The sequence below is a fragment of the Sorex araneus genome, chromosome X (genome assembly GCF_027595985.1).
Source record: "Sorex araneus isolate mSorAra2 chromosome X, mSorAra2.pri, whole genome shotgun sequence".
Lineage (NCBI taxonomy): Eukaryota > Metazoa > Chordata > Mammalia > Eulipotyphla > Soricidae > Sorex > Sorex araneus.
The window spans coordinates 172,397,223-172,425,200 of NC_073313.1; the positions used below are offsets into that span (position 1 = coordinate 172,397,223).

Consider the following 27,978-nt stretch of genomic DNA (forward strand, 5'->3'; position numbering starts at 1 on the left):
TTCACCCAAAGTACAAAAACTTTTAAAAGAATTTAAAGTTAGAATTGGCCTATGATTCAGCAGTCTCGTTTCTGGGTACATATCCAGAGAGAAATGAAAACCATTATCTCAAAGTAATAACTGTCCTCCCATCTTCATTGCAGTGGTATTCATAGTAGCTCGATATGGAAATAGCCCAAGTGTCTGTCAAGAGATAAATGGATAACGAAACTGGTGATTGTCTATAGATATGTACATATATATGATCAGGTAACACATAATAACAAGCATACATTTTGATAAATGTGTTATTGGGCAATTTGTCATTGTGCAAATGTCATTGAATGTAATTCCACAGCCTGGATAAAACACAACTAGGATATATCTTAGCCTATTAGGACCACCATCTGATATGAGGTCCCTCATTGGCTGAAACATTAAGCGACACATAGTGGAATATTCAACTTTAGCAAGAGGTTTTACATATATGACAACTTTCCAAACCTGGAAGCTTTATGATATGTGAAATAAACCAGAGAAAGACAAACACTGCCTGTTATTACTTTTATTTCAACCCCTCCACCACCACCCCCAGCACCAAAAAAAAAGCCCCATCAAAATAGAATAGAAAAGTGGTCAAGGGCCCGGGAAGTGAGGGAAGTATGGAGAAGCTATTCAAATTTTCTGTGAGCTAAAGAACTGGTGTGGCTAATAAGTGATAAAATACGTAACAGTTACTTGCTTAGAGAACTTACTTGCTCACTGGAGGTGGGGGGAGTGAATTTGAGTCCATCGACCTATTCATTTATCTACATGGTGGGAGTCCTTTTACAGTGTATATGTATACTAAGTCACCATGTTAAATACTTTAAATATTTTACAGTTGTGTCTGTTATACCAGTAAAACTGAGTAACAAAAATGCCGCAGGGAGCATTGAGCATTTGCCATGCAGGATCCACTGGCTGCCATGTCCCAGCCCTTCCTGCTTGCCTCATAGCTTCATCTTCTGCCTTCCCCCTGGGACATACAGACATAAAGGTTCTGGAAGTACAAAGAAAGGTAGCGATTCCCGAATAACTAAGACTTCAGCAGACAGATTTTAGGGAAGCTGTTCTTCTTCACAACCTCAAAGAGAAATTGTGCTCTATGGACGTGCAAATGAAAGATACCAGCAGAAGGACATGTCAGCAGTATACGTGGTGCTGAAGAAGATTGCTGTGACCACACAGGGCTGGAGAGCAAGTGAAAACCAAAGGGTGGGAGGGGGAAGCTGGGGGTTTTGGTGGTGGATAATGTGCACTGGTGGAGGGATGGATGTTGGATGACTGTATGATCCAAACTCAAACATGAAAGCTTTGTAACTGTATCTCATAGTAAATCAATAAAAATTTTTTTTAAAAAAAAAGAAAAAGAAAACCAAGAGGGTTGGCTGGGGCACAGCGACAGCACAACAGGTACGGTATTTGCCTTGCTCAACCAACCTGGGTTCAATACCTGGCATCCCATGTGGTCCCCCAAGCACCAGCAGGAGTGATTCCTGAGTGCAGAGCCAGGAGAAGCCTCTGAGCATCACCAAGTGTGACACCCCCCCCCAAAAAAAATACAAGGGAGTTGGGCAGGTGTAAAGGAGGAGGCAGGTTTGAAAGGATTCAGAGAACTTATAGCCACAATTTCAGCTTACAAAAGACAACTCTGGAAGAGCATTTAATGATTATTAATTATTGTTATTATCATTATAATTATGTATATGATTATTGATAATCACAACAGTGATTATTCCCTGCAGCCTGCACTCCCCCTGCCCACTCCTCTGTGCCTCAGGGAGACTGAGTTCTCCTCGGAGGTTGGCTGTGTTAGTCTCAGAAGACTTTCCAATCAGAATGTTTCTGAGAAGAAAGAACCGTGTCTGGCTCTCCAAAACAGATCAGGAGACCCCCAGGTCCTGGGTTTTGGGACATTTTATGTTCCAGTCCTGGAGCTCAGCTGATACACTGCACCCTTGAATCCTGGTCTCACTCTGCTCCCCAATCAAAGGCATCCTGATGGTGGCCTAGAATTCTACCTGAGTTCAATCCCTGGCATCCCATATGGTCCGCTGAGCACTGCCAGGAGTAATTCCTGAGTGCAAAGCCAGGAGTAACCCCTGAGCATCGCTGGGTGTTTTTTTCCCAAAAAAAAAAAAAAAATCAAAGGCTCCTGATGGTGTCTTTGTTCTTTGGGTTTGGCCCCCGCAGCAGATTCAGTCTATGACTTAAGAAGGGAGGTTTATTGCTTATAGTCACCTCATCCAGAATCTTTCCTGAAACAGCAAGAAAGAGGAAGAGCAGCTAAGGGTATACCTCGGTGTTCCTGCGACTCTGACGAGTGATGGTCCTAGATCAGCTGAAAGGATGTGAAGCCCGTTGCAGGGGGACCTGCCCGCCGTTGGCCACCCTGGGCCAGGCCGGCAGAAGAGGCCCCAACCCAGCATCTGCAGCTCGGGGTTCAGCTCCAGCCAAAGAGGAGAGGGTTGGCCTGCTCCCCTCTATGGTTCTCTCATCGTGACGTTTTGCTTTCACCCAGAACAGCTGAGAACCTTGGGTAAATTCACACTCTAAAAATATTTCCCTTTTTTTCATGTAGGCAAGATAACACGGGTGTGACAGTGGGTTACTAAGAATGCATTTCCCTCATTATGTAACACAGGCAAAAATAAAGAGTGTTCCGGGCCAAAAATAGGGCTAAGAGGAATGTGAATAAACAGTACTGACAAGTCAGACGATCAGATGGCTTAAGAATTTAAGAAAACTTTTGACCCTTGTCCCATCAGCTATTCAAGTCCCCTGGTCCCAGGAGTGGGCCCGGGCCATTGGCTGGCTGTGCCCTGAGGGGCACTGAGGGAGAAGCCAGGGGCTGTCAGCACCAGCTGCAAGTCTGGGGCATCTCCTGGCAGACACCTCGTTGGCTGTTGCATAGTGGGGTGCAGATCACTGCTCTAAGTGGAAGCTGCTTTGTAGGGGGGCTGCCGTGTTGGGGCAGGTGGGTGCCACAAATCCCACTCCAGCAGGGCAGTGGGGCCCCTCGGGGCTCAGAGCTGGGCCGCCAGGACTCCGCCCACCTCCTGGACATTACTAAGCCCTTCTTGCTGAATCTTGCACCCTTGTTGCCCTCAAAGGTCACCTGTGGGCATCTCTGAGTTCCCCAGCGCCCTACATCATTATTTCTTGACTTGCCTGAAGCACTGCTCCCCTACCCGCTAGATTCCCCTCACCTGCTCTCTGCCCCCACTCCCCCCGACACACACACCCTGCAGTCCCATCTTATGCTCATTCCCGGTGGCTGCATCTTCACCATGTCCAGTCTGCACAGCCAGGCCAGCTGACCTGGACCCTGCTGCAGTGCCTTCCCGCCTTCCGCCTCACCTCTGTACCAGCTGAAGGCGTCTCGGCCTGCCCAGCAAACTCCCTCCCTGCCACAACTCAGCAGTTCATGTTCCAGAGACAGGACAAGAGATGCCTGTCTGACCCCGGTTCCTCGGAATGTGACTTCATCATAAGGTTATCACAGATAGTCACAGTAGAGGAGAGGGCTGGTGTCTGAGGTGCAGGGACACAGGAGAGAAGGTCCTGGATGACAGACAGAGATGAAAGTGCTGCCGTTGGAAGCCAAATAACAAAGGTGTGACACGAGACACTTGGAAAGGGCAGATGAGAGGCCACTCCCATCGCGCCAACACCTCAGCTGTAGGCTACACAGGCCTCACAGGCCTTCGTGTCCCAGACCAGCTTCCACCCTGCACTGGTCCCAGCCAACAGCTGCTCCTCTGGCATCTGCCTCCATGCCATTAGCCCAGCACAATCTGGGAAAAAGATGATGACAAACCAGCAAATCCCAAGAATATCTGTCATGGTTTTGCATGACATGAAAAACAGCCTTTCTCAAACAGCTTAGGAAGAAATATCTAAGGAATGGTTTACTTTGGAGCCACTGAGCAGGAGAGTAGCAGGAAGGATGTGCAGCTCTGGCTGGCTGCTGCAAGACTTCTGCCCTGAGCTGCCCGAGTCCCTGTGTCACTGAGGCATATGAAGAGCCCCTGTCAGAGGCCTGGTCCCACTGTCATCTCTGCAGGGCCTTTGGATGTGCTCATCTCTGTATGCTTTGGGTTGGTTGGTTTTTGGGGTGTGTGTGTGTGTGTGTGTGTGTGTGTGTGTGTGAGAGAGAGAGAGAGAGAGAGAGAGAGAGAGAGAGAGAGAGAGAGAGAAAGGAGAATCTACAATCTCCTGTCAGACGTCACTGGCATGTCATAAGCATAGCGAGCTGCCAGGGGTAAGCCAGTGTTTCGTACTGCTCGTACTGCTGCAGGTATAGACTGGCGCTGTTCTGTGATTTTAAGAATGAGCCCAGAGCCAGAGAAGTGATATAGTGGGTAAGACAGTTGCCTCGCTCCTGCTTCAAATTCCTACCACCGCATGGTCCTCTGAGCATTGCCAGGAGTCACTGCTGAGCATAGAGCCCAAGATGGCCCCCTCCCCACTGGCACCACCACATGTGGCACAACTCCCCTCCTTTATCCCATCCCCCTAAAAAAACAGAATGAGTCCAGCTCATGCTCACATGCAGACTCCAAACTCCACTTCTCGGAGTTAGGAAAATGCAGGCAGTGCTCCTCAGCCTTTGGACAGCTAGTATTCTGAAACGCCGGGTCCCATGACATCCGGTGGCCGAACAATTAGAGAGCAGAAGATTATTTTCCGACATGTGTGATGGCTTTGATTCATTCACTCAGCACACAGCACCCACCCTGCCTGGTTCGGTGGGTGCTCAGAGGAAAGGAGCCCTGGGGCAGAAGCACCCACGTGGAAGGGGAGAACCTGACTTCAAAACTCTTCCTGCCCATCGGGCCCCCATTTCCCTGCCCGCACACAGGTAGGGGGGCTGCTCTTCTTCATCTTAGTATTTTCCCACCCAACAGCCCACCTCCTGGAAATTTTTCCTTGGTTTCTAGAACACACCAACCACTTCTAGATTTTTGCTACCTCAAGGCCTGCTCCTTCTGTCTCTGGCAGCCCTCCTCTTTCTTTCTTCCTCTTCTTGATATAACAACTCTGCCCCGAAACTCTGCTGTTTGCTATACACTCACTCCTCACATCACTCTTAAGTTCCATTCAAATCTAAATTTCCCAATTTATAGCCTGAGCTCAATTTTTTCCCGCAAGTTCCAAACTTAACAGAACGATGTGGGCATTGTACTGTTTCTGCCATAAGCTGCCTCCAACTGAGCGCCTCTGAGTAACTCACATCATCTCACAGGTGTCTTGGTTTCCTCTTCTTCCCATCTCTTTGTTGTTGTGATATGAAGTTTGCACAGTTGGCTGCAATGATCCTGAGGCTGGCACGTTTGTTATGTGTGTACAGCTGCATTCTTCGACGGTTGCTTAGCTTGACTATGGTGCACCACAGAGTGCATTGTCCAGGGACTAGATCCATGGCCTCTAGCTTGCAATGCAGGTGCTTACCATCGAGCTCTCTGTTTATTTATTTATTTAGACACCACGTTTTACAAAGTTATTCATGAAAAATATAGAACACTTCACAAATTTGTGTGTCATCCTGTGCAGGGGCTGTGGTCTCTCAGTGTTTGAAGCTCAACAACCACCCAGAAGCTTAGCTGGATAGTTTCCTGAGACAGCTAATCAATCATCTGAAGACGAGGGGGAACCCAGTTCCCATTTGCTCATCATTGTGGAGCAGGACCCCTCAATTCCTCACCACAAGAATGGCTTGTGACATGGAAATTGGCTTCCCCCTGAATAAACAATGAGACAGAAACAGTGCAACAGTGAGCCCAGTTATTTTTATAACTTAATTTTGAAGTGACACACTAATACTACTTTTGTATTCTGTTGGCCATTAAGTGCAAGACTTTGGGACATTGTGTGTGTGTGTGTGTGTGTGTGTGCGCGTGCGCGTGCGCACGCACATAAGTGCACATAAGTCTATGTGTGTGGGCTGCTTGACAAGGATATGGATAGCTGCAGTCAGAGGTGGGGATCATTGGTGGCCATCTTTAAGATAGACAACCTCAAATAACTACAAAGTAAACATATCCCAATTTAAACTCTTCCTGAACATCATGCTTAGAACTCATTCTTCCCTCAATCCTCCTCGTGTCAGTAAGTGACTGAGAATCACTCAGCTGCTCACTCCTTTTAATCCCCTCACCAATTCCTTCAAAAAATTCCTCACATTCTCCTTTCAAAATGCAAACCGACCAACTGGTTCCCTTTCACCATCTCCACTGCTAGCTCTCTGGTCCACACCACCCGGGCCTCTCCTAATGAGTTTCGATCCTGTCTCTGCAGGGTGTTCTCCACACAGTAGTCAGAGTGAAGATTTTAACTGTCATCACGTTCCCGTTATACGAAACTCTGCATTGCGGGGAGATAGCTCAGAGGGCTGGAGCTCATACTTTATCTGTGGGAGCCCTGGGTTCAGTTCCCAGCACAAAATGGTCCCCTGACATTGCCCTGGAAGTGGTCCTAGGAAACAATCCTTGTCTTGGGGCTTTGGGTGGGGCTCCATGGTAGAGTACATGCCTCCAACACATGACACCCTGTGTTCAATCCCTGGTCACACACACAAAAGGAACCAGAACTCCATTGACTTTCTCTTCCTCTCAAGAAGACAAACCCAGAGCCGGGGAGATAGCACAGCAGGTGAGGCACTTACCTTCCATATGACTAACCACACAGGGTTCCGTGAGCCTGCCAGGAGTGGTCCCTGAGCACAAAGCCAGGAGTAAGCCCTTAGCACCTCCAAGTGTGGCCCCAAAATAAAAACAAATAAAAAAAAAAATCCAACCTCCTATGTCCATGCATGTGTGTCCAATTTCCTCTCCTACTTCTTTACTTTCTAGTCCCCCTTTTTAAAAATAATTTTTTAATTAAGTCACCATGAATTACAAAGTTATTCATGATTGAGTTTCAGGAATATGTGCTTGAACATCAGTTCTTTTACCAGGGTCTTCTTCCCTTCACCAGTTCCCTCCCCATCCACCCACCTGCCTCTATGAGATATTATTATTAAACTTAAATTTTAATAATAATAGGAGCGATAGAACAACGGGTAGGGCGTTTGCCTTGAAGGCTGCCGACCCGGGTTTGATTCCTCCTTCCCTCTCAGAGAGCCCAGCAAACTACCGAGAGTATCTTGCCCGAATGGCAGAGCCTGGCAAGCTACCCGTGGTGTATTCGATATGCCACAAACAGTGGCATGTACAAGTCTCACATGAAGATGTTACTGGTGCCCAACTCGAGCAAATCGATGAGCAACGGGATGACAGTGACAAATTTATTTGTTCTCTCTCTCTCTCTCTCTCTCTCTCTCTCTCTCTCTCTCTCTGTCTGTCACACCCAGTGGCGCTCAAGTGTTAGTCCTGGCTCTGAACTTTGGAATTATTTCTGGCGGTGCCCAGGGGACCATGTGGGAGGCTGGGAATTGAACCAGGATCAGCTGCATGCAAGGAAAATGCCATACCCACTGTACTATCTCTCCAGCCCCCAAAGAGGCATTTTTTTAAAAAAAATAACTTTTGACACTGTAACCCCTGAGATCTCACTCCCTCTAATCCACACGGGCCTTTTTATCTGGACCTACTGAACATACCAAGCTCATTCCCACCTCAGGGCTTTCGATATGCCAGTGGCTGTCTGGAATGACCTCCCACCCTCACTTGCCCCTTTCATTTGGGTGTCTCTGCTCAGTTACCACCTCCTGACTTTTAACAACGAAAAAAGCACTCTCCTCCTCTGCTTAAACCTTGGGTTCCTTTATTGTCGTCTCCACAAGGACAAAGGTCATTCATTTTTTCTGCTCACTCTTGCAGCCCTGAGGCCTAGAATAGCATCTGGCACATAACTGACACTCAATAAGTATTTGCTGCACTAATGAATGAAATAGAAATGTTTCAAGAATTGCAGTCTGGAGAAAAACTGGCTGTTATAGTAGCATAGGGATGTAAAGGTGTGCATCGCTGCAGCGTAAAGCCTCTTCATACTGTTCCCACAAGCTCTTTGCAACACATTCCAAAACACCAAAGACTGGAATAACTGCTGCTTTCCAAGCATGCATTTCAGTGTAAGATCAGCACACATGTATAATCTCTTAGCTTCTCTACCCCATTTGCCATAATATAGTGTGGGGTCTAGAATCCACAACGTCTCTCTGCCACTCTTTAATAATTCCTTCTGTGAGATAAAGCTCAAAGGGACATATGATAACCTTTCATATGTATGCAAACCATAATGCCCAAAAGGAGGCGGGGGGAAGAGAGAGAGAGACTGTCATGGGAGAGGGAAATGGGGGACACTGGTGCTGGGAAATGTACACTGGTGGAGGGATGGGTGTTGGAACATTACATGACTAAAACCCAGTTATGAACAACTTTGTAACTTTTGTAACTGTATGTCACTATGATTCATTTTTTTTGATTTAAAAAACAAAACATTCCTTTAAGTAAAAATCACAGGAAAAAATCAAACCCAAAACATCTTGCTGTGGCTTATACAGAGCTGGAAGGTGCCTCCTCCTTTCTGACCCTTCCCTCGGAAGTATCAGAGCGTAGCCAAATCAAATGTTTGCTGTTCTCCAAAGATGCATTTTAAAATCCATTGTTTTCTCTGGAACACCTTTCCAATCCCTTTATGGATCAGTTAATTTTCCTGCACAATAAACCAACCCAACATTCTCCCTTCAGTGTCTCTGCACCTTTCAGGATTCCCAGGAGAAAATGTGAACAGTATTTATGTGCAAGTATTTATATTTCTACTCAGGTGACACTTGACCAAAGGAAGGAAACATAAACTCCATGTTTTTCATGGGAGTGGTGACATGCACAGTAAGTTATGAAAGACTGGGGACAGTTATGTGTAGATGTTCTGGCAAACACATCTCCCCACCTCTTTAAGACACTGGCCTTTCTCTGGTCCTAATCTAGGGCTGGAGCGATAGCACAGCAGGTAGGGCGTTTGCCTTGCACTCGGCCGACCCGGGTTTGATTCCTCCATCCCTCTCAGAGAGCCCAGCAAGCGACCGAGAGAATCCCGCCCACACAGCAGAGCCTGGCAAGCTACCCATGGCATATTCAATATGCCAGAAACAGTAACAAGGCTCACAATGAAGACGTTACTGGTGCCCACTCGAGCAAATCGATGAGCAACGGGACGACAGTGCTATATAATCTAGATGTCACCTATAGAGTGACGCTTCTGACCCCTAAGTATAAAAACTTCTCCCATAAAATACTTATACCCACTATTACTGTATTATCTTTATTATTAATGAATGAGCATGAATTTATATAAATTTTGTCTCCCCAGATCATACAGTCAACTGCATTCTCCACTTGATGACAATGTAAAGTCAACTTTTTTATCTGGCACGACAGACTGCGTTTAAGTCTCAGGGGTTTTTTGTTTTGTTTTGTCTTGGGGCCACAACTGGTGTTGCTCAGGGGTTACTCCTGGCTCAGCACTTTGGAATTATCAACTCCTGCAGCGCTTGGGAGATCAGATGGAATGCCGGGAACCACATCCGGGAAGGCCACGTGCAAGGCAAGCACCCTACCTGCTTGCTCTGGCCCCATTAAGTCTGTTTGAAATTCATTGCCTAGTGCAGGACCTAATACAATGTAGGTATTTAAAAATATCTATGAAATAAACAGGCAGCTATAATAAAAAGTAAAATGGGCCAATTGCCATTAAAAATAGGTATAACAAACAATGAGACAGAGGAAAGGGACATGAAAAAAGCAATCCCGTTCACAATTGTGCCCCCAGAAAATCAAATACCTTGGAATCAGCTTAACTAAAGAAGTAAAGGACCTCTACAAAGAAAACTATAAAACGCTACTCCGTGAAATAAAAGAGGACATGAGGAAATGGAAACATATCCCCTGCTCATGGATAGGGAGAATAAACATTGTCAAAATGGCAATACTCCCAAAAGCATTATACAGATTTAACGCGATCCCTATAGGGATACCCATGGCATTCTTCAAAGAAATGGAGCAAGCAATCCTGAAATTTATATGGAACAATAAACGCCCACGGATAGCTAAAACAATTCTTGGGAAAAAGATGATGGGAGGCATCACCCTCCCCAACCTTAAACTCTACTACAAAGCGGTAACAATTAAAACAGCATGGTACTGGAACAAAGGCAGAGCTGAAGACCAATGGAACAGGATGGAATATCCCCACACACAATCTCAAATGTATGATCATCTAATCTTTGATAAAGGTGCAAGAGATGTGAAGTGGAGCAAGGAAAGTCTCTTTAACAAATGGTGCTGGCACAACTGGACAACCACATGCAAAAAAATGGGCTTAGAACTCGACCTGACACCATGCACAAAAGTCAGATCAAAATGGATTAAAGACCTCAACATCAGACCACAAACCATAAAGTACATTGAGGACAAGGTAGGCAAAACCCTCCATGATATTGAAGATAAAGGTATCTTCAAAGATGACACGGAACTAAGCAATCTAGTAAAAACAGAGAGCAACAAATGGGACTACATTAAACTAAAAAGCTTCTGCACCGCAAAAGATACAGTGACCAGAATACAAAGACTATCTACAGAATGGGAAAGGATATTTACACAATACCCATCAGATAAGGGGTTGATATCAATGGTATATAAAGCACTGGTTGAACTCTACAAGAAGAAAACATCCAACCCCATCAAAAAATGGGGCGAAGAAATGAACAGAAACTTTACCAAGGAAGAGATACGAATGGCCAAAAGGCACATGAAAAAGTGCTCTACATCACTAATCATCAGAGAGATGCAGATCAAAACAACCATGAGATATCACCTCACACCACAGAGGCTAGCACACATCCAAAAGAACAAAAGCAACCGCTGTTGGAGAGGATGTGGGGAGAAAGGGACCCTTCTACACTGCTGGTGGGAATGCCGGCTAGTTCAGCCCTTTTGGAAAACAATATGGACGATTCTCAAAAAACTAGAGGTTGAGCTCCCATTTGACCCAGCAATACCACTGCTGGGAATATATCCCAGAAAAGCCAAAAAGCATAGTCGAAATGACATCTGCACTTATATGTTCATCGCAGCACTGTTTACAATAGCCAGAATCTGGAAAAAACCCGAGTGCCCTAGAACAGATGACTGGTTGAAGAAACTCTGGTACATCTATACAATGGAATACTATGCAGCTGTTAGAAAGAATGAGGTCATGACGTTTGCATATAAGTGGATCAGCATGGAAAGTATCATGCTAAGTGAAATGAGTCAGAAAGAGAGAGACAGACATAGAAAGATTGCACTCATCTGTGGAATATAGAATAATAGACTATAAGACTAACACCCAAGAACTGTAGAAATAAGTACCAGGAGGTTGTCTCCATGGCTTGGAGGCTGGTCTCTCATTCTGGGCAACTCAGAGAAGGGAACACCAAGTAAAATGTGGTTGGAGGTCATGTGGGGGAAAGATGATGTTATTGTTCCGGGGAAAGGGCAACTCAGAGAAGCGATCACCAACTACATTGTAGTCGAAGGCCATGTGGGGGAAGGGAGTTGCGGGCTGAATGAGGGCTAGAGACTGAGCACAGCGGCCACTCAACACCTTTATTGCAAACCACAACAGCTAATTAGAGAGAGAGAACAGAAGAGAATGCCTTGCCACAGTGGCAGGGTGGGGTGGGGGGGAGATGGGATTGGGAAGGGTGGGAGGGACGCTGGGGTTACGGGTGGTGGAGAATGGGCACTGGTGAAGGGATGGGTTCCCGAACTTTGTATGAGGGAAGTATAAGCACAAAAGTGTATAAATCTGTAACTGTACCCTCACGGTGATTCTCTAGATAAAAATAAATAAATTTAAAAAAAAAATAGGTGCATAAAATATTTCGTGGGACCCCTGCAAAAGCAGCAGCTGCAAATACTTAGGAAGATTAGAGACAGCATAGAACTGCAATAATAGCCAAATGCCCATCCAAGGGAAGGAAATCAGTAAGAGAAAGCAGCACTTTACTATTATTGTTAGATTGCTGACACTTTTCCAAGTTCAACTTCCCTTTGGCAAATGTTTTCTCTTTTGATCATTAGCTTCCTCATGTGAAAGCAGATGGAGTCTGCCCTTGTAGGTATACATACATACATGTGTGAGGGAGCATGTGGACACACACCTTTTATTTTATTTTTTACAAAAATAATGTAACAGGGTTACACAGCACTGAAGTCACATAGGCAAGGTGTATGTTACAGTATAACCATTTTTTAAGTCTGGATCAAAGTGGGAGTTTTAGACCTGAAAATCTTAAGATTACTAAACAAAGGACATCTCGCAAGAAAGATGTAATTAATCTTGTTCATCACATAAACAGAATTATGTTGCTACTATCCTTAGCTGGCTGCTACATATCCCATCAATTATTTTCTCTTAAATTAAAATACAAAAGCAAATAGGGCCATGAAATAATCTTCAATTCATTACACTAGTACATATATGCTAACTGCATGATAAGCTCTATATACCAGGGGTGATCTTTCAGCAGGTGTTGCCTTGGGTAGCCAAGTAAACAGTTCCCAGCCAGCAACCACCAAACACAGAATGCATGTGCGGCAGGGAAGGACACCTGTGGGCTTTTTACATGGCAACCCAAACCAAAACAACAGAAGCAAATACTACAATATAAAACATTTTTATATTTATATAATAATTTGCGGTAATATTGAATAGTTTTATCAGAAGGTATTATGTCACAGTCACAGGAAAGAACACAAAAACTTAGTGGAACTCTCAGCTCTCTCCGAGAATATTCAAAATACGCATCAAAAGTTAATTGGTTTGGTACAATAAAAAGACCCAACAGGTGATCGAAGAAATCGTGTCATTTAGTATTTTAAAAACCACAGACAGATTCTGGGACAAGATGCTACCACCAAAAATACCCACCCCAATCTGAACTGATAGACAACTCTACTTGCTACTTTGAAATACAACTAAATGTCCACTCGGACTACAAATGCAAGGCAGTCGCCTAAGAGACATGGAAGAGGAGAAACAAATATAGTTCCACCGAAGCGTCCGCCAAGTCCTGCTGGGTTTTTCTGTCACGTCCCGGGTCCCTTTCCTGATCCCACACCTGGGTCACCTTGTGGCGGGGGACAAAAATCTTCCAATGGCACTAGCCCTTTCCTTCCACCCTGCTGCAGAAGGCTGCGCGGGAGCCCGGGCGTGGCTCCGCAGTCCCCGGCTGCTGGTTTGGATGCCTGATGGGTCCAGTGGGCGGGCGGTGGCAGCGGGGCGCAGCGCGGTCAGAAGAAGGAGGTGTCGGAGGAGAAGGCGCCGGCCAGGCGGAAGTCCTCCTTGGTGAGCACGCTGTACATGCGCTGCGGCAGCGCGCGCGAGTAGGGCGCGGGCCGGGGCACGGCCGTGCGCAGCAGGAGCTCGCGGCCCGCGGGTGGCGGGAAGTCGGACGCAGCGCTGGGCCTGCGCTCCTCGGGCGCGCCCGTCCTCTTGAGCTCCTCCTCGGGCGGGGACAGGGTGGCGGCCTGGGGGAAAAGAACCAAAAAAGAACCACAGGCTGAATTCAAAGGCGGTCAGAGGGCTAGGCCCGGGGCCTGTCAAAGGACGGATGGACAAACGTGAGAAGACGCGTGAATGTTCTACAGGACGCGGCCCATGCGGTCCACTGTAACTCACGACCCCGAAAACGCACATGCGGCCTGAGGAACGAGGCCTGCAGGCCAAGGCTGTGCTGAACCACTCAGACGGCTGATGACGAGGGCTATTATGGTTTCACACGTTTCTGCCTACGATGACCCATGTCCCCATCAGATGTCCCCAATCCAGAAAAGAGCTGCTTCTCCCCACAATCTGAGGAGAGCTTTTTGTTGTATTTTTTTTTAAAAATCTTAATTACATCCATCAATTCTATCTAATGTTCATTTGCCTCAGTAAAAACTGGGCACACAAGCTTTGTTTTCTGGAGGTCAACTGTGATAGAGAAGTGACAGGAGATGCATGCAGCAAAGGCACGAAAGAGAAGTCCTCAATTACTGAGCGTCTATTTTCTCCACTGCGATGGTATGATACATATTCTAGGAAAGGCTCCGTTTTGAAATTTGATTACTATACCTTCGTTTCTCAAATCACTACGGCTTTGAAAGTACCATCAATCACTTTGTGGGGGGAAGCATTTTAGCATGAAATATGGAAATCGTGTTATGCTAAACATGAGCAAGAAAGGTAAGCCAAGTCCTAACTGTTCAAGAAGTGGTTAGTCTAAATGACCAAATGAAGTCAGAGGGACAGGAAGGAACAATGAGGGGACAAAGGCTATTTTATTACCTCATCAGAAGATTCAGTCAGCTTGAGAAAGAGTGAGAAAAGAAACAGTGATGAAAAGGAAACAAGAAAGATGGTTTTAAAAGAGCTAGACAAAGAGAGTCCAAAATTATTTCAGAGCCAGCATGCACTACTTCAAGAAACATTGGTCCTATCAGAAGAATATCGGGACAAACACGCCACATACAAGCAGCCATCAACCGAGCAGCCAAGTCTCCCAACTCATGCATCTGATGGTCCACAGGTGACTATTCAGAGTGTCATCCATATGGGAAAATGAGTCCACAAAAATCTAGCTCTTTTGGTAAAAGAATTAAGATGCTAAAAAAGTGCTTATAACTTAAAACATAAATAGCTCCAATGAATTTAAGAATAGGTACTGAATGTGAGTTACTCAATTCACAGCAAGGCTGAAGCAAAATCTGATCAGCAGTCTGTTTGCTAATTTCATTTAAAGATATCTGAACAACTGTAACCATGAAGTTTGTTAAAATATATAATTTTAAAGACATTTCTAAATGTGTGCTATAAAAATTAGTGATAGTTCATAATATAAGTGTTGACTTTTTAAAAATGGACATGTCAGTTAATTGGAAAATTATATAAATAAACTTGAATGGATTAGCATTAGCCAGATATTTAGGAACTGAGTTTTAAAATGAATCAACTATGCAACTGTCATATGTTAACAGAGTCAAAAATTCCCTTTAAGCAACTGCTTAAAAGTTTTGAAAATATGAAATGTTCAAAATTACATGATTGGGACAAATGTATAATTTAAGTATCCATTAAAGGGGATAAAGTATACAATGAGGTCACTGAAAAATAAATATAGAAAGAACTATACTAAAATGAAAAATAAGAAAAATCAATTAATGTAATCCCATTTTTATAAAAGAACATATATTTGTACATACTAAATGTAAACCGTCTCACTGGTAATGAAAATGATGATGTGATTAATTTTATTTTAGACAATATTTCTATCATCCAATTTCTAACAGTAAGCCCTGCAGACTGAGGAAGGGAAAGGCTACCTTTTACTTTGGGGAAATAACGTGTAAGTATTAAAAACAAGTAACATTTTCAGCACTAGAAATAAAACCCTTCTATTTTAAATCCTCTTAACACACAAGTTTTAAAAATAAGGAAGAGGAAAGGTTTTGAAATATGGGGGAAAAAAATCACACTGCTACAAACAAAGATATGTTCTGAGAAGCTTCTGGCTAGTGAGTTGGTGAATACGTCAGAGGATGTGAAAACAAACTCAGCTCTTGGTTTCATGCCAGCAACAAAACTAAAATAAATCAAAGTACCTATTGTTTCTAGAGCTCTAACAGCAAAAATGATGTATAAGATTTTTAATTAAATTACTTTTTTTTTGTTTCTGTATCAAAGCACCCGAAGCACAGAGTCACGAGTAGCTCCCAAGGGATACCTGGTGTGGCCTCAAACAAAAATCAAAATTGGATCATCGTAGGGTGGTCACAGTGCAAGGGAGAGGGACCCAATATTTAGGTCCCTGCATCGTATCAGGTGTTAATGAGCCCCAATCTCCTGGTAGTGTTCAGGAGTTACTTTTGGCTCAGAGATCACTCCTGGTGGGCTTCAGGGACCATATGGGGTGACAGGAATTGAACCCAGGTCAGCTGCATGCAAGGCAAGTGCCTTGCCTGGTACCTCTAGCACCTAACAGTGAAAATTCTTGTATCTCAGAAATCATTCCATAAGTAACCTTAGGTTTTAGGTTTCTGTGTTTTTTGGGGGGGATTGAGGTGGGGGTAGTTGTTGCTGGAGCCATACCCAGCAGTGCAACCATATGCAGTGCTAGGGATAGAACTGGGGTTGAACTGCATACGACACAAGCACCTTAGTCCCCATACTATCTTTCCAGCCTCAGGTTTCAGTTCTTGCTAAAAATTCATATAAGTATATTAGGCTACGATTTTGAAAATATTACCTAGATGTGCTCCAACTTACTCAGGGAGTTTATGAAACTGATATTACATGTTTAGGCTCATGAAAGTTTTTTTTTTTAATCTCATTTGATCCTGAGAATTAATTACTCTTTCAAAATTGGATCTTGGGGGGTCAGAGAGATAAAAGGGATTAAGGTGTTTTTCTTATATGCAGCCAACCCTGGTTCAATCGCAAGAGGTCCCTGAGCACCAACAGATGTGGATCTAGAGTTTCTGTAGCAATAATTGAGCGATCCAGATAACCCTTGGCTCTGCAGGGAACCAAATAGCACCTCATTCTTGGGCCCTAGCATGGAACTGATAGCCTGCTTGGCTGAGAACTGCCATAAAGGAGCAATGTGCCTTCTGATTATGACCTTAGAGAAACCCCCACACACACAACCATCACCCAAAAATATATATAATAATTCAGATCACAAACCTTTTATCCAGAGAGTTCAACAGGCTGAGTGCAAGCTTTCCATGCAGAAAGCCTGGGTTTGATCCCCAGCACTGCATGATCCCCTGAGTACCACAGGAGCACCCGAAGCACAGAGTCACGAGTAGCTCCCAAGGGATACCTGGTGTGGCCTCAAACAAAAATCAAAATTGGATCATCATAGAGTGGTCACAGTGCAAGGGAGAGGGACCCAATATTTAGGTCCTGCATCGTATCAGGTGCTAATGAGCCCCGATGTGAAGCCCTGCAGCAGGATGCCAGGCCCTCTCACCCAGCACAGAGCCACAACACACAGGCTTACTCGGATCACTTTCATAGAAATCAAATCCAAGCAGCATCATTTTCTTGTATAACTTTTAGAACATTATTTTCACTAATATTGGGCAGGACAAATAGAGCTTTTCAAATTGGTTTTATTTCTGTAATGAAACCTAAGTTTCTAGTCTGAAAATATGAACTCTTGTTCTTCTTTCTAAGAAATCTCTAATGTTAGATTTCTTCACCATTCCCAAATTAGTTTTCTTCATTTCACAAGCTAAGCTGTAAATTCACTTATCGTAAAATGGAAAAGCGAACTTTATTTTGTTTTTGGTGTTGGGCCACACCCAGTGGTGCTAAAGGATTACACCTGGCTCTGAACTCAGGGATCACTCCTGGTAGGCTCATGTATGGTACCGGGGATTGAACCCAGTTGGGCGTGTGCAAGGCAAGTGCCTTACCAGCTAGTAATACTATTCTGGCCCCCAAAAAAGCTGAACTATAATTTAAAGTACTCACTCCTTTTTTCTAGAGGACAGCACTGGCCATTGTTAACAGAGTCCCATCAGATTCTTTAACAATGGGTTTTAGACCTTTCCAAATTTCTTAAAATTGTAAGAAAGCAAATGGATTTCAAAGACTCAGAAGTCCCTCATAGACTGTTTCTTCAGTATTTGAACCCAATACCCCACCTTACATTCAGTTAGCAGCTGTCCCAACAGTCAAGCGGGGGAATCCAAACAGCCTCTTACTGAGCAGAGGTCTGGAGAGATTGTGATCCAGAAAACAAGGACTCTCACGTACCCGCTGGGCATTCACAAACAGCTTGTGAATGATCCTGCCAGCATGTCCTCTTCCGGCACCAATGACTAACACTTCAGGCTGTTCCAAGAGGCAACTCACGAACCTAGGAGAGAAAGTATTCAAAGGAGAGAAGGCAAGCTGCTGAATTCACATCGTGTCACTCCTGACAGATTAATTTTTGTGACAAACCTCAAAGTTGATACCAGTTAAACCTCTCAAGGCTGTAGTGGAAATTTTATAACAGGATAGATTGACATTCACAATTAAAATACACTCAGCTAACGGTTTTACTTTCAACTGTTTCCATAAAAACTTTTCAGAGTTTATCTCTAAAAATGTAACAAGAAATAATCAGACTATTTTCCACATTAGCTTTGAAAACACTACAGTAAAAAGGAGACAAAAAAAAGTCTAGGCAACAAAACCAGGTTTTACTTATATAGCATAAACACTTATCCATAGTTCATTTTATTTTTTGTACTTTTAAGGTCATGGGCACCACCTGGTCACTAATCCATACTGCTGTATTAGAATTAAGCCTTATTCCTATCATTTAAAAAGAACCAATTTCCAACAGCAAAGTAGGCTGGAAGAAAAATCTTCTCAACAAAAAGAAAATATAATGCATGTTTCTGTGGGTCTGTGTGTGTATGTATACAAACTGCTTGAAATGTATGTTTTTCCAGGCAAAGCCTCAATTTCTTTTTGATTGTTTTTGGGCCATGGCCAGTGATGCTTAGGACTTACTGCTAGTTCTGCACTCAAGGATCACTCCTAGCAGGACTCAGGGGACCTTATGGGGTACCGGGGATCAAACCCAGGTCAGCTGGTTACCAGTGCCCACCCTGCTGTATTAATCACTCCGGCACAGCAAAGACTCAATGTTTTTGTCGTTTTGAGGGGCCATATCCAGCTGCACTCAGGGCTTATTCCTGGCTCTGTGCTCAGGGATCACTATTGTTGGGGCTCAAAGAACCACATGGGATGCTGGGGATTGAACCCAGGATGATCACATGCAAGGCAAGTGACCTACCCTCTGTACTGCAGCTCTGGTTCTTTTACTTTTTTTTTTTTTCTTTTTGGGTCACACTCGGCGATGCTCAGGAATTGCTCTTGGCTCTACACTCAGGAATTACTCCTGTCAGTGCTTAGGTGACCATATGAGATGCCGGGGATGAACCCAGGCCGGCCGCATGCAAGGTAAACACCCTACCCACTGTATTATTGCTCCGGCCCCAGCTCTGGTTCTTTTAAACTTTTATCTGCTGGAAACTCTGACTTGCAAGCATATCACAGAAGCAGAATCACCAAGGTCACTAATCCACAGTGCTGTTTTAGAATTAGGCCTTATTCCTATCATTTAAAATTTTCAATAGCAAAGTAGGCTGGAAGAAAAATCTTCTCAACAAAGATATACAATTCAAATAAGAAGTTGCTAAAGGGATACTAAAGCCTTGGCATATTATTTAGCATCAATAATGCCATTTCTTGTGGAAAAAAACAAATGAAAAATTTTAAGTTCTGACTAATACTCAAATTCAAATTGATTTATTACATATCCCAAGCAACAATGTCATTTCAAGGGCCATGGGCCACTAACGCCAACTCTGGAGATGGGCACTCTCAGAAGACTGCTCAGGTCATTCGCCTCATGTGGCAGAAACCATCTGGCCACACGTTCAAAAACATACTAACAAATGGCACATGATAGGCCCCTTTGCTATCACAAATCTTGTTTAAAATGTAGTTGAGGTATGAGATGGGTGTGGGTGGGTGGGAGGGAACCTGGGAACCCTGGTGGAAGGAGAAAGATACTGGTGGCAGGCCTGGTGCTGGAACAAAATGAATCTAAACCCAACTAGGAATAAGTGACCCTTGCCTAGCACAGAGTTCAAACCCCAGGCACTGCTGGGGTTACTCCTGAGCAGAGCCAGTAAGAGCCCCTGCCCCTAGGTATCACATGGTGTGGTTCAACCTCCCACCCTATAACAACAAAATCAAACAAAACTTTAGTTAACTGGAAATAATGAACAAAAATGCAATTTTCAAAACACTCTGGCTAAAGAACAGTGGGAGAACAGTAGAGTGGGCCACCTTAAGTACCAAAGAATAGATAAGCTCTGCCGCAAGGGACTGCAGGCAGCACATCGCCAAGAGCAAATAAGGATGTTCTATTTTTCATTTGTTTGCTTGCTCTTTGCTTGGGGGCCATACCAACCATGCTCAGGGTTTATTCCCAGCTCTGCGCTTAGAGATGATTCCTGGAAGTGCTTGGGAACCACATGGGGTCCAGGGATCAAACCCAACAAATTCCTTACCAGCTCTGGCCCCAAACAAAAATGTTCTTATGAAAAAAAGAAAGTTCTTATGAAAAAGAGAGTTCCATTAAGCTTGTTTCTAAAAGTGGGATCAATGAATACACAAGGCCCTACTTAGAAATACAGAAAAGCTCAAATACAATATAATTATCTGCCTCTGGTCAACATTTGTTATAAAAAATACAGGTCCACCACAAAAGAATCTCAATATTTGGGGACTGGAGTGATAGTACAGCAGATAGGGCATTTGCCTTTCATGTGGCTAAGCTGGGTTTGATCGCCAGCCCCACTTGACCACTGGTCCCCAGATACCATCAGGACTGATCCCTGAGCAGAGGTAAGCCCTGAGCACCACTGACTGTGGCCCCAGAACAAAACAAACAAAAAAAGAATCTCAACATTTGATTTTCTTAAGAGACTGGCAACTTCTCATGATGTGGACAAAAAGTGAATTGTTCAAATAGAAATTACCTTTCAAGATCTTCCTTTTCCTCCTCTTGCTCACATTTTTCAGTTCCAAATTTGGCCTTCAGTGAACGGGCTCTAGCAATTATTGCTTCCACATTAGCAATTTGATGGATGATTTCCTAACAGTGCAAAAAAGAGACATCGACTGGAAATCAGGGAGGAAAAAAAAAGCCATAGTACTATAAGGATGCAACTTTAAATTGCTGCCAGCCCGGGAGAATGCAAGAACACTCAGCAGGAAAGATCCTGACACTACACTGATACACTGAACTTACTTCCAACTTTTTATCTTCTGGATTGGGGAAGTGCAAAACTTTACTGGAATGGGATATTATCTGCTTTATAATCTTCTTAACTGAAGAAATGTTTTCCAGGTTTTCTATTTTGTAAAAAAAGATCAAAGCCATCGTTAGATAAACTAGGCAAAACAGACTTTCATTTAGAAATGAACAAGATCAGGATATTTACCTTCTTCCTTGGCCTTGAGCACGGATGCATGGATCACACACGGCAACAGGTGCCGAGCAAGGTCTGCGGGTTTCTGGACTGCCAGGTAATGCAGCACCTGGAGGCAGCAAAGTCATCCAAATGGTCAATGCGGCTGCCGAATCCAGCAGCTATTTACACAGATAACAAGTCTGCAGGACCACTGGGATGACAGAGAGGAGCAGGACGGAAAGAAGCCCATGCAAAGCATATGCTGCAGGAGACCAGCAACTAATGCCCGACATCGCGTGGCCTCTGAGGACCTCTCCAAGTTGTGAAGGGCTGCAACTGCTCTGGATTTCTTCCAAGTGTCGCTCACTGTAAGACTTTTCAATTTCCAGGGGCAAGTTCTCAGTTTTTGCAGCTGTTTTCCTTTTTTTATTTCTAGTTTCATCACAGACATCAAGAGAACTATTTATATTTCTATTATGGAAACCCACTGATGTTTCTTTGTACTCTATCAATTTTTTAATGCTTCATTTGCAAAATATGCTCTATGAGCGATGTGTAGCACTTTGTGATATATGTGTAGCACTTTGTGATATTTTTCAAAGATCAACCTTATTGTTTAGATCTTTCTAGAGTTCTATCTACTTGACTGACTTGTACTAAGTGATGTGTTAAAAGTACTCACTATTAGTGTGTTTCTCAGAATTTCACTGGCTTCTGTTTTATATTTTGGAGGTTAGTGTGCTATCAAGTGCAAAAAACATTAACAATAGTTATAAAACTTTTATGTCATAAGGCATCCTTGTTTATCTCACTTAGTGATTTTCTGCTTAATCCTAATTTGTATCAGGATTATACCCCTGCTGAATAATAATCATTATGTACTTCCATGATTTCCTTAAAATGTTGGGAGTGGAACTACTACATCAAAAGACAGACCTAGACGCTTCTCAAAGAATTAGAAATTGAGCTCCCATTTGACCCAGCAATACCACTTCTGGGGATATATCCAGGAGAGGCAAAAAAGTAGTTGAAATGACATCTGCACTCATATGTTCATTGCAACACTGTTTACAGTAGCCAGAATCTGGAAAAAAAACTGGTGACTAGTTAAAGAAACTTTGGTAAATCTATACAATGAATCTATCTATGCAGATAAATAACTTTGGTAAATCTATCTATGCAGCTGTTAGAAAAGATAAAGTCATGAACTTTGCATATATGTGGATCAAAATGAAAAGTATCATGCTAAGTGAAATGAGTCAGAATGAGAGAGACAGACAGATAAAGATTGCACTCATATGTGGAATATAAAGTAACAGAATGGGAGACTAACACCCAAAAATAGTAGAGATAAGTACCAGGAGGTTTGCTCCACGGCTTGGAAGCCGGGCTCACATGCTGGGGGAAAAGGCAGCTCAGATAGAGAAGGGAACACAAGTAAAGGGTGTTTGGAGGGCCCACTCAGGATGGGAGATACCTGCTGAAAAGTAGACTATAGATCGAACACAATGACCACTCAATACTTCAATTGCAATCCACAACACCCAAAAGGAGAGAAAGAACAAAAGGGAATGCCCTGCCACAGAGGTAGGGTGGGGCAGGGGGAGATGAAGTGGTGGGGGGGAGGGATACTGGGATCATTGGTGGAGAATGGGCACTGGTGGAGGGATGAGTACTTTAGCATTGTATGACTGAAACACAAGCACGAAGTCTGTAAGTCTGTAACTGTACCTCATGGTGATTCACTAATAAATTTTTTTTTTTAAATATCAAAGGTAACTAAAATAGAGAAAGAATATTCTGCAAATTGTCTGCCACACTGGCAAGGGAAGGTATGGAATAGGTGGGGGGGGGGGGAATGGGGATTTTGGTGGTGGAAAATGTGCACTGGTGAAGGGATGGGTGTTTGATGACTGTAAGATCAAACTTCAAACATGAAATTTTTGTTACTGTACCTCACGGTGAATTAACTTAAAAAAAAACAAAGACAGACCATTTTAAAGGCTTTTGAGAGTTCAATGATAAGCATTTTTGTAGAAAACATGCATGTTATGGGCCCAAAGAGTCAGTGATAGAAGGCAAGAACCATGACCTGGATCCCTGGTACTATCATTTGTTAACCCCTGTACCATAGAAAGGCATGATCTTGGGGCTGGAGCGATAGCACAGCAGATAGGAGTTATAGCACAGTGGGTAGCGCGTTTGCCTTGCACATGGCCGACCCAGGTTCAATTCCGAGCACCCCATAGCTCAATACCCTGAGCACTGTCAGGAGTAATTCCTGACTGCATGAGCTAGGAATAATTCCTGAGCATCACTGGGTATGACCCAAAAAGCAAAAAAAAAAAAAAAAAAGCATGGTCACCTGCACCCTGCACCCAAGTATGTATGAGCACTACAAATAATGCATGTGAGCCCAGTCATTACAATAACAAAAATTGAAAAGGAAAAGCAAAATGTTTTGCTACAGATGCAATCAAGCAAATTGAAAATAAATTATATGTAGGAGCCAGGAGATAGTTAGGGAGCATGCCCAGCACTGCAAGACCAGAGTACTGCTAGGAGTGGTCCCCAGAGCACCTGAGCACTGTTTGGGAGCTCCGCCCCCAGAACATTAAAATGAAAATATATGTGGAAAGTCAAACATTCATCTTATTATTTAGTCCATTTGTACTTAGTTTTAAATATTTTATTATTATTATTATTATTATTATTATTATTTGCTTTTTGGGTTACACCCAGCAATGCACAGGGGTTACTCCTGGCTTTGCACTCAGAAATTACTCCTGGCAGTGCATATGGGATGCTGAGAATCGAACCTGGGTCAGCCGCATGCAAGGCAAGTGCTCTACCCACTGTGCTATTGCTCCAGCCCCTAGTTTTAAAGCTTAAATGTGAATAGTAGGCATGAAAAGACTTGTTATATTTCAATGTTGTTTCTGAAGAGTGTTCAAAACTCTCATGTCTAGCAGAGTGACTTTTTAAAACAGTTTTATAGAAAACATGCATATTATGGGCCCAAAGAGTCAGTGGTAGAAGGCAGGACCCATGAGTTGGACCCTGGCACTACCATCTGTTAACTCCGGCACCCAGTTTTTAAAGCAGGCCAGAGCACTGTTCTATAGCAGGTAGGGTGCTTCCCTTGCCTGTGGCAGACCTGGGTTCAATCCCTGGCATCCCCTGAGCCCACCAGGAGGTATTCCTTAGCAGAGGGCCAGGAATAAGCCCCAAGTACCACAGGGTATGGCCCCAAACCAAATAAAGCAAGACAGAACAATAATTGGTGCTTTTGTATTAGAAACTAAACTTGATTACCTTTTCTGCTTCCCTTGTATCATCGAAGAGTCTCCTTTGCCTTCTAGCAGGAACTGGCTTGGCTGTTTCCCAGGCTTCCACCCACATATTGCTTGGAATCTTCATTCTGGCACTCAGCTCTCCTTTCAAAACTACATTCCCCTTTTCATCAACTACTTCCTCTTCAATATAATCCCGAGGCGAGTACCACCTCACAAAATCTTCTAGACAACATCCTGGGTTAGCTGCCTAAATACAGCAAAAAGCAAAATAAAGTAAAATTAGTTCCTGATAAACATGTGCCTAAAATCATACACTTCCTGTCACAGACACCCTATTCTAATCTATACCCTATTCTAATCTTTACAAAATATAAAAGATGACATGGGTTTGGGTGTAGTCTTTATGACAAGTTCAGAAGTTAAAGCACCAAAGCTTTTGTTTTTGGCTGTCTCTGCTTTATAGAAGAAAGCATTTTTATTTGATGAATTTGGGAATAAAAACTTTTTCTTTTTGGGTTCACCTGGCGATGCACAGGGGTTACTCCTGGCTCTGCACTCAGGAATTACCCCTGGCGGTGCTAGGGGACCTATATGGGATGCTGGGAATAGAACCTGGGTTGGCCGAGTGCAAGGCAAACACCCTACCCACTGTGCTATTGTTCCAGCCCTGAATTTGGGAATAAAAACTTGATGAAAAATGAAAGTAACTTTCTTAAACAGATTATAAGTTATTACATATTTCAAATTATAGTGAAATAACTCAATATTTAGAAAAGTATCAAGCCAAGTAAACTACATAATATGCAACATGACCAGAAAAATAATACAGTGATTGAAAAGTTCTACTCTTTTTTTCTACAAGAAATCAATACTGGTACTGCAAAAAATATCAGCTAACCTCAAATATGTTGTATTCAGCCATGAATAAACGTGCTTTATGTTTATCACTATCATATGGATTGTTTTTTGTACTGTTAAGAAATTGGAATAAAACAACTGTTTTTCAGTCTTATAAAACCAATTAAAATTTTACTTAGTGAATGATTCTATAAAATTAATGATATTGTATACATTAAACTCCCTTAAGGAATTCTTCATTCAAGCCTGGAAAAATGTAGAAACTTCAGTGGTAGTAGTAAGCATGGAGATTGTTTTTGCAAGTATTCAGTATTTATCAGTAGAATACTAAGACAAATATGTCAATGAATTCTTTTTTTTTCTAGGTCACACCCAGAAATGCACAGGGGTTACTGCTGGCTCTGCACTCAGGAATTACTCCTGACAGTGCTCAAGGGACCATATGGGATGCTGGGAATCAAACCCGGGTTGGCCAGGTGCAAGGTAAACGCCCTACTCACTGTGCTGTTGCTCCAGCCCCGAATTATCTTATTCTTAAATACTCAAATATATATGCACCTACATTTAAACAAAGATTTTTGGCTCTATTTTTCTATCATAACATATTCTTTCTGCTATGAGTACTATATCTAATTTTTGTTACAGTAAGTGATATAGGGAATGACCAAGAGTTAAGCAGGTTATATGTGTATTTTTCAAATTACACCAAAAAGAAAACTGACATGATGAGAAAGATGTCTTAGATGTGAGGAAGGAAAGTGCCAACTTCTTCTCATTGAGTTCACTACCTGCCAGTTTAATCCACCAATTTAGGAAATCTCCTAATTTGGAGGGACATGGAATAAGGGGGCTCCTCACTGATAGTTAAAAATGAATTTCTAAGATACATCATAGCAACAAAGAACAGCTATCTGTAATGGGTCGAATGACTGCAAGACTCAGGATTAAATACAAAGATCTGGATATTAACCACGCAACGTTAAGGACCACATGAAATCATCTCAGGAAAGGACAGAGTTGTGGAGGGCAGAAACAAACTTGAAAAAAGAAAATAATATTTGACTCCTGCACTATAGAATGTGTTCAAGAAAGTCATTTCACATCAGAATTCTTTCTAGTGTCCTTATAGTACTAGGTTGAAGATGTAGCTGTGAGAAATCAAAGCCCACTTCAGTGGCAGTGTATCTTTTCCCTGCTGTCATCACAGGCATTACTCCAAGTGCATGTACACAATTTGACCCTGTCCTTATTGAACCGTAAGCTCTAGGTACCTCAGGTACTTACCAGATTTCACCTAAAGCTCTCAGAGCTCTCCCAAGGGTTCTTACTTGGGAGAGTCATCCTTACTCAAAAAAAGGTGGCCACATAAAATTTAGAGAGAACTATATATTGTTTCAAATACATGGTTTCTACGTTGGGCAAATATTTAAGTTCAATTTTAAATACAATTTATTCTCTAAGCAAAACACTTCTGTAGGTGTTATGTAGGTGCCCAGGTTAGTTCAAAAAAGTTTAAGAAACAAGATTTTGCTGAAGCAACAGTTTTCTTGCTTGTTCTGAAGGCACACCTGGCCAGTGTTCAGGGCTTACTCCTGGCTCTGTGCTCAGATAACCATACGGGGAGCCAGGGATGGAACTGGTGCTGGCCCCATGAAAGACAAGTACCTTATCCCTGTACTAGTTCTCTGGCCTTGAAATCACTGTACCACTGTATCACTTTCAACCCATTGCTCATCAATTTGCTCAAGCAGGCACCAGTAACGTCTCCATTGTAAGACTTGTTATTACTGTTTTTGGAATATCAAATACGCCACGGGGAGCTTGCCAGGCTCTCCGAGAAGGATGGAAGAATTGAACCTGGGTCGGCTGTACACAAGGAGGCAAACACCCTACCCGCTGTGCTATTGCTCCAGCCCCTAGCCTTGAAATAACACTTTTAAAGGAATTTTACTAAACCTTAATATGAGGAGACAGCACATTTCTATGGTGAAAACTTTTATAGTTCCAACTTAGATTTTCCTCGTGTATGTGCATCTGTAAGCGCACTGGAGCAGGACAAGAACAGATGAGAATGAAGGTTGTTGGGGTCAGATGAACAACAGTTGCTGAGGAAACCAGTGCTTCCTGCTGTGCAAATACACCCTAAGCCAATTCCCTTTCCTACCCCTTTGATTTAACATATGCTCTGAGAGTCAAAGTGACTCTTCTTTATTCACCAAACCAACTATTTGTTTCAGAGTAACACATCTCCCTTGTCTCCAAGGCAGGACTGACAGATTTTTTTTGTAGGTTTTTCAACTCTAATGAAAACATGCTGCTCTTCAGAGGTTTACTAAGGATTTTTCTTTGTAGTTTAAAGATGGGGGAAAAAATCTGGGAATGAAATAGCTCCTTTTTATTGCCAATCAATTGCACTAGTAGGGAAGATGAAAGCGCCTTGGTTTTTTCCTGGGTTGTTTATATGGAAGAAGAAAACTCCGCTGGCCTACATAGCACAAAAGCAGGTCTGACATGGGACCATCACAAGCAGCAACAGACGAAGAAGAAAAATCTGAACCTGGGAAACAAAGGGAGAGGAACTCGAACCCAGGCCCACTAGATCTGAGCAGTGAGGTGGTAAAATCTAACAGGAAAGGGGGATGGTTTAGGAGAAAACAAAATAAAGTTTATTAAGAGTGCCCGGCTCAGATTTATACAGTGGAGGACCCCAAAGAGAGAGACCTGCAATACACAGCCTTGGAGAGCCTTTTACTATGTGTCTCTGGGCTGCCTAAGTGGGAAGTTTA

The 27,978-nt window shown here is 43.2% G+C and overlaps 1 protein-coding gene across 3 annotated transcripts in view; it reads right to left on the reverse strand.

Moving 5' to 3' along the window:
• Positions 1-12,154: 12,154 nt before the first annotated feature.
• Positions 12,155-27,978, reverse strand: part of RAB3GAP1 (RAB3 GTPase activating protein catalytic subunit 1) — a 78,533-nt gene continuing 62,709 nt past the window's right edge. The window contains exons 19-26 of one of the 3 annotated variants that reach the window (XM_055120401.1): positions 24,354-24,581; positions 21,069-21,165; positions 20,876-20,979; positions 20,604-20,719; positions 17,815-17,917; positions 16,735-16,883; positions 14,338-14,358; positions 13,423-13,538 (exon numbers count right to left, since the gene is read on the reverse strand). In XM_055120401.1, coding sequence (XP_054976376.1) covers positions 14,355-14,358; positions 16,735-16,883; positions 17,815-17,917; positions 20,604-20,719; positions 20,876-20,979; positions 21,069-21,165; positions 24,354-24,581 — 801 coding nt within the window. In that variant the 3' untranslated portion in view covers positions 13,423-13,538; positions 14,338-14,354. Of the gene's footprint in view, positions 13,539-14,337; positions 14,359-16,734; positions 16,884-17,814; positions 17,918-20,603; positions 20,720-20,875; positions 20,980-21,068; positions 21,166-24,353; positions 24,582-27,978 lie in introns of all 3 variants that reach the window. The other 2 variants (XM_004616505.2, XM_004616506.2) reach the window with 2 other exon arrangements.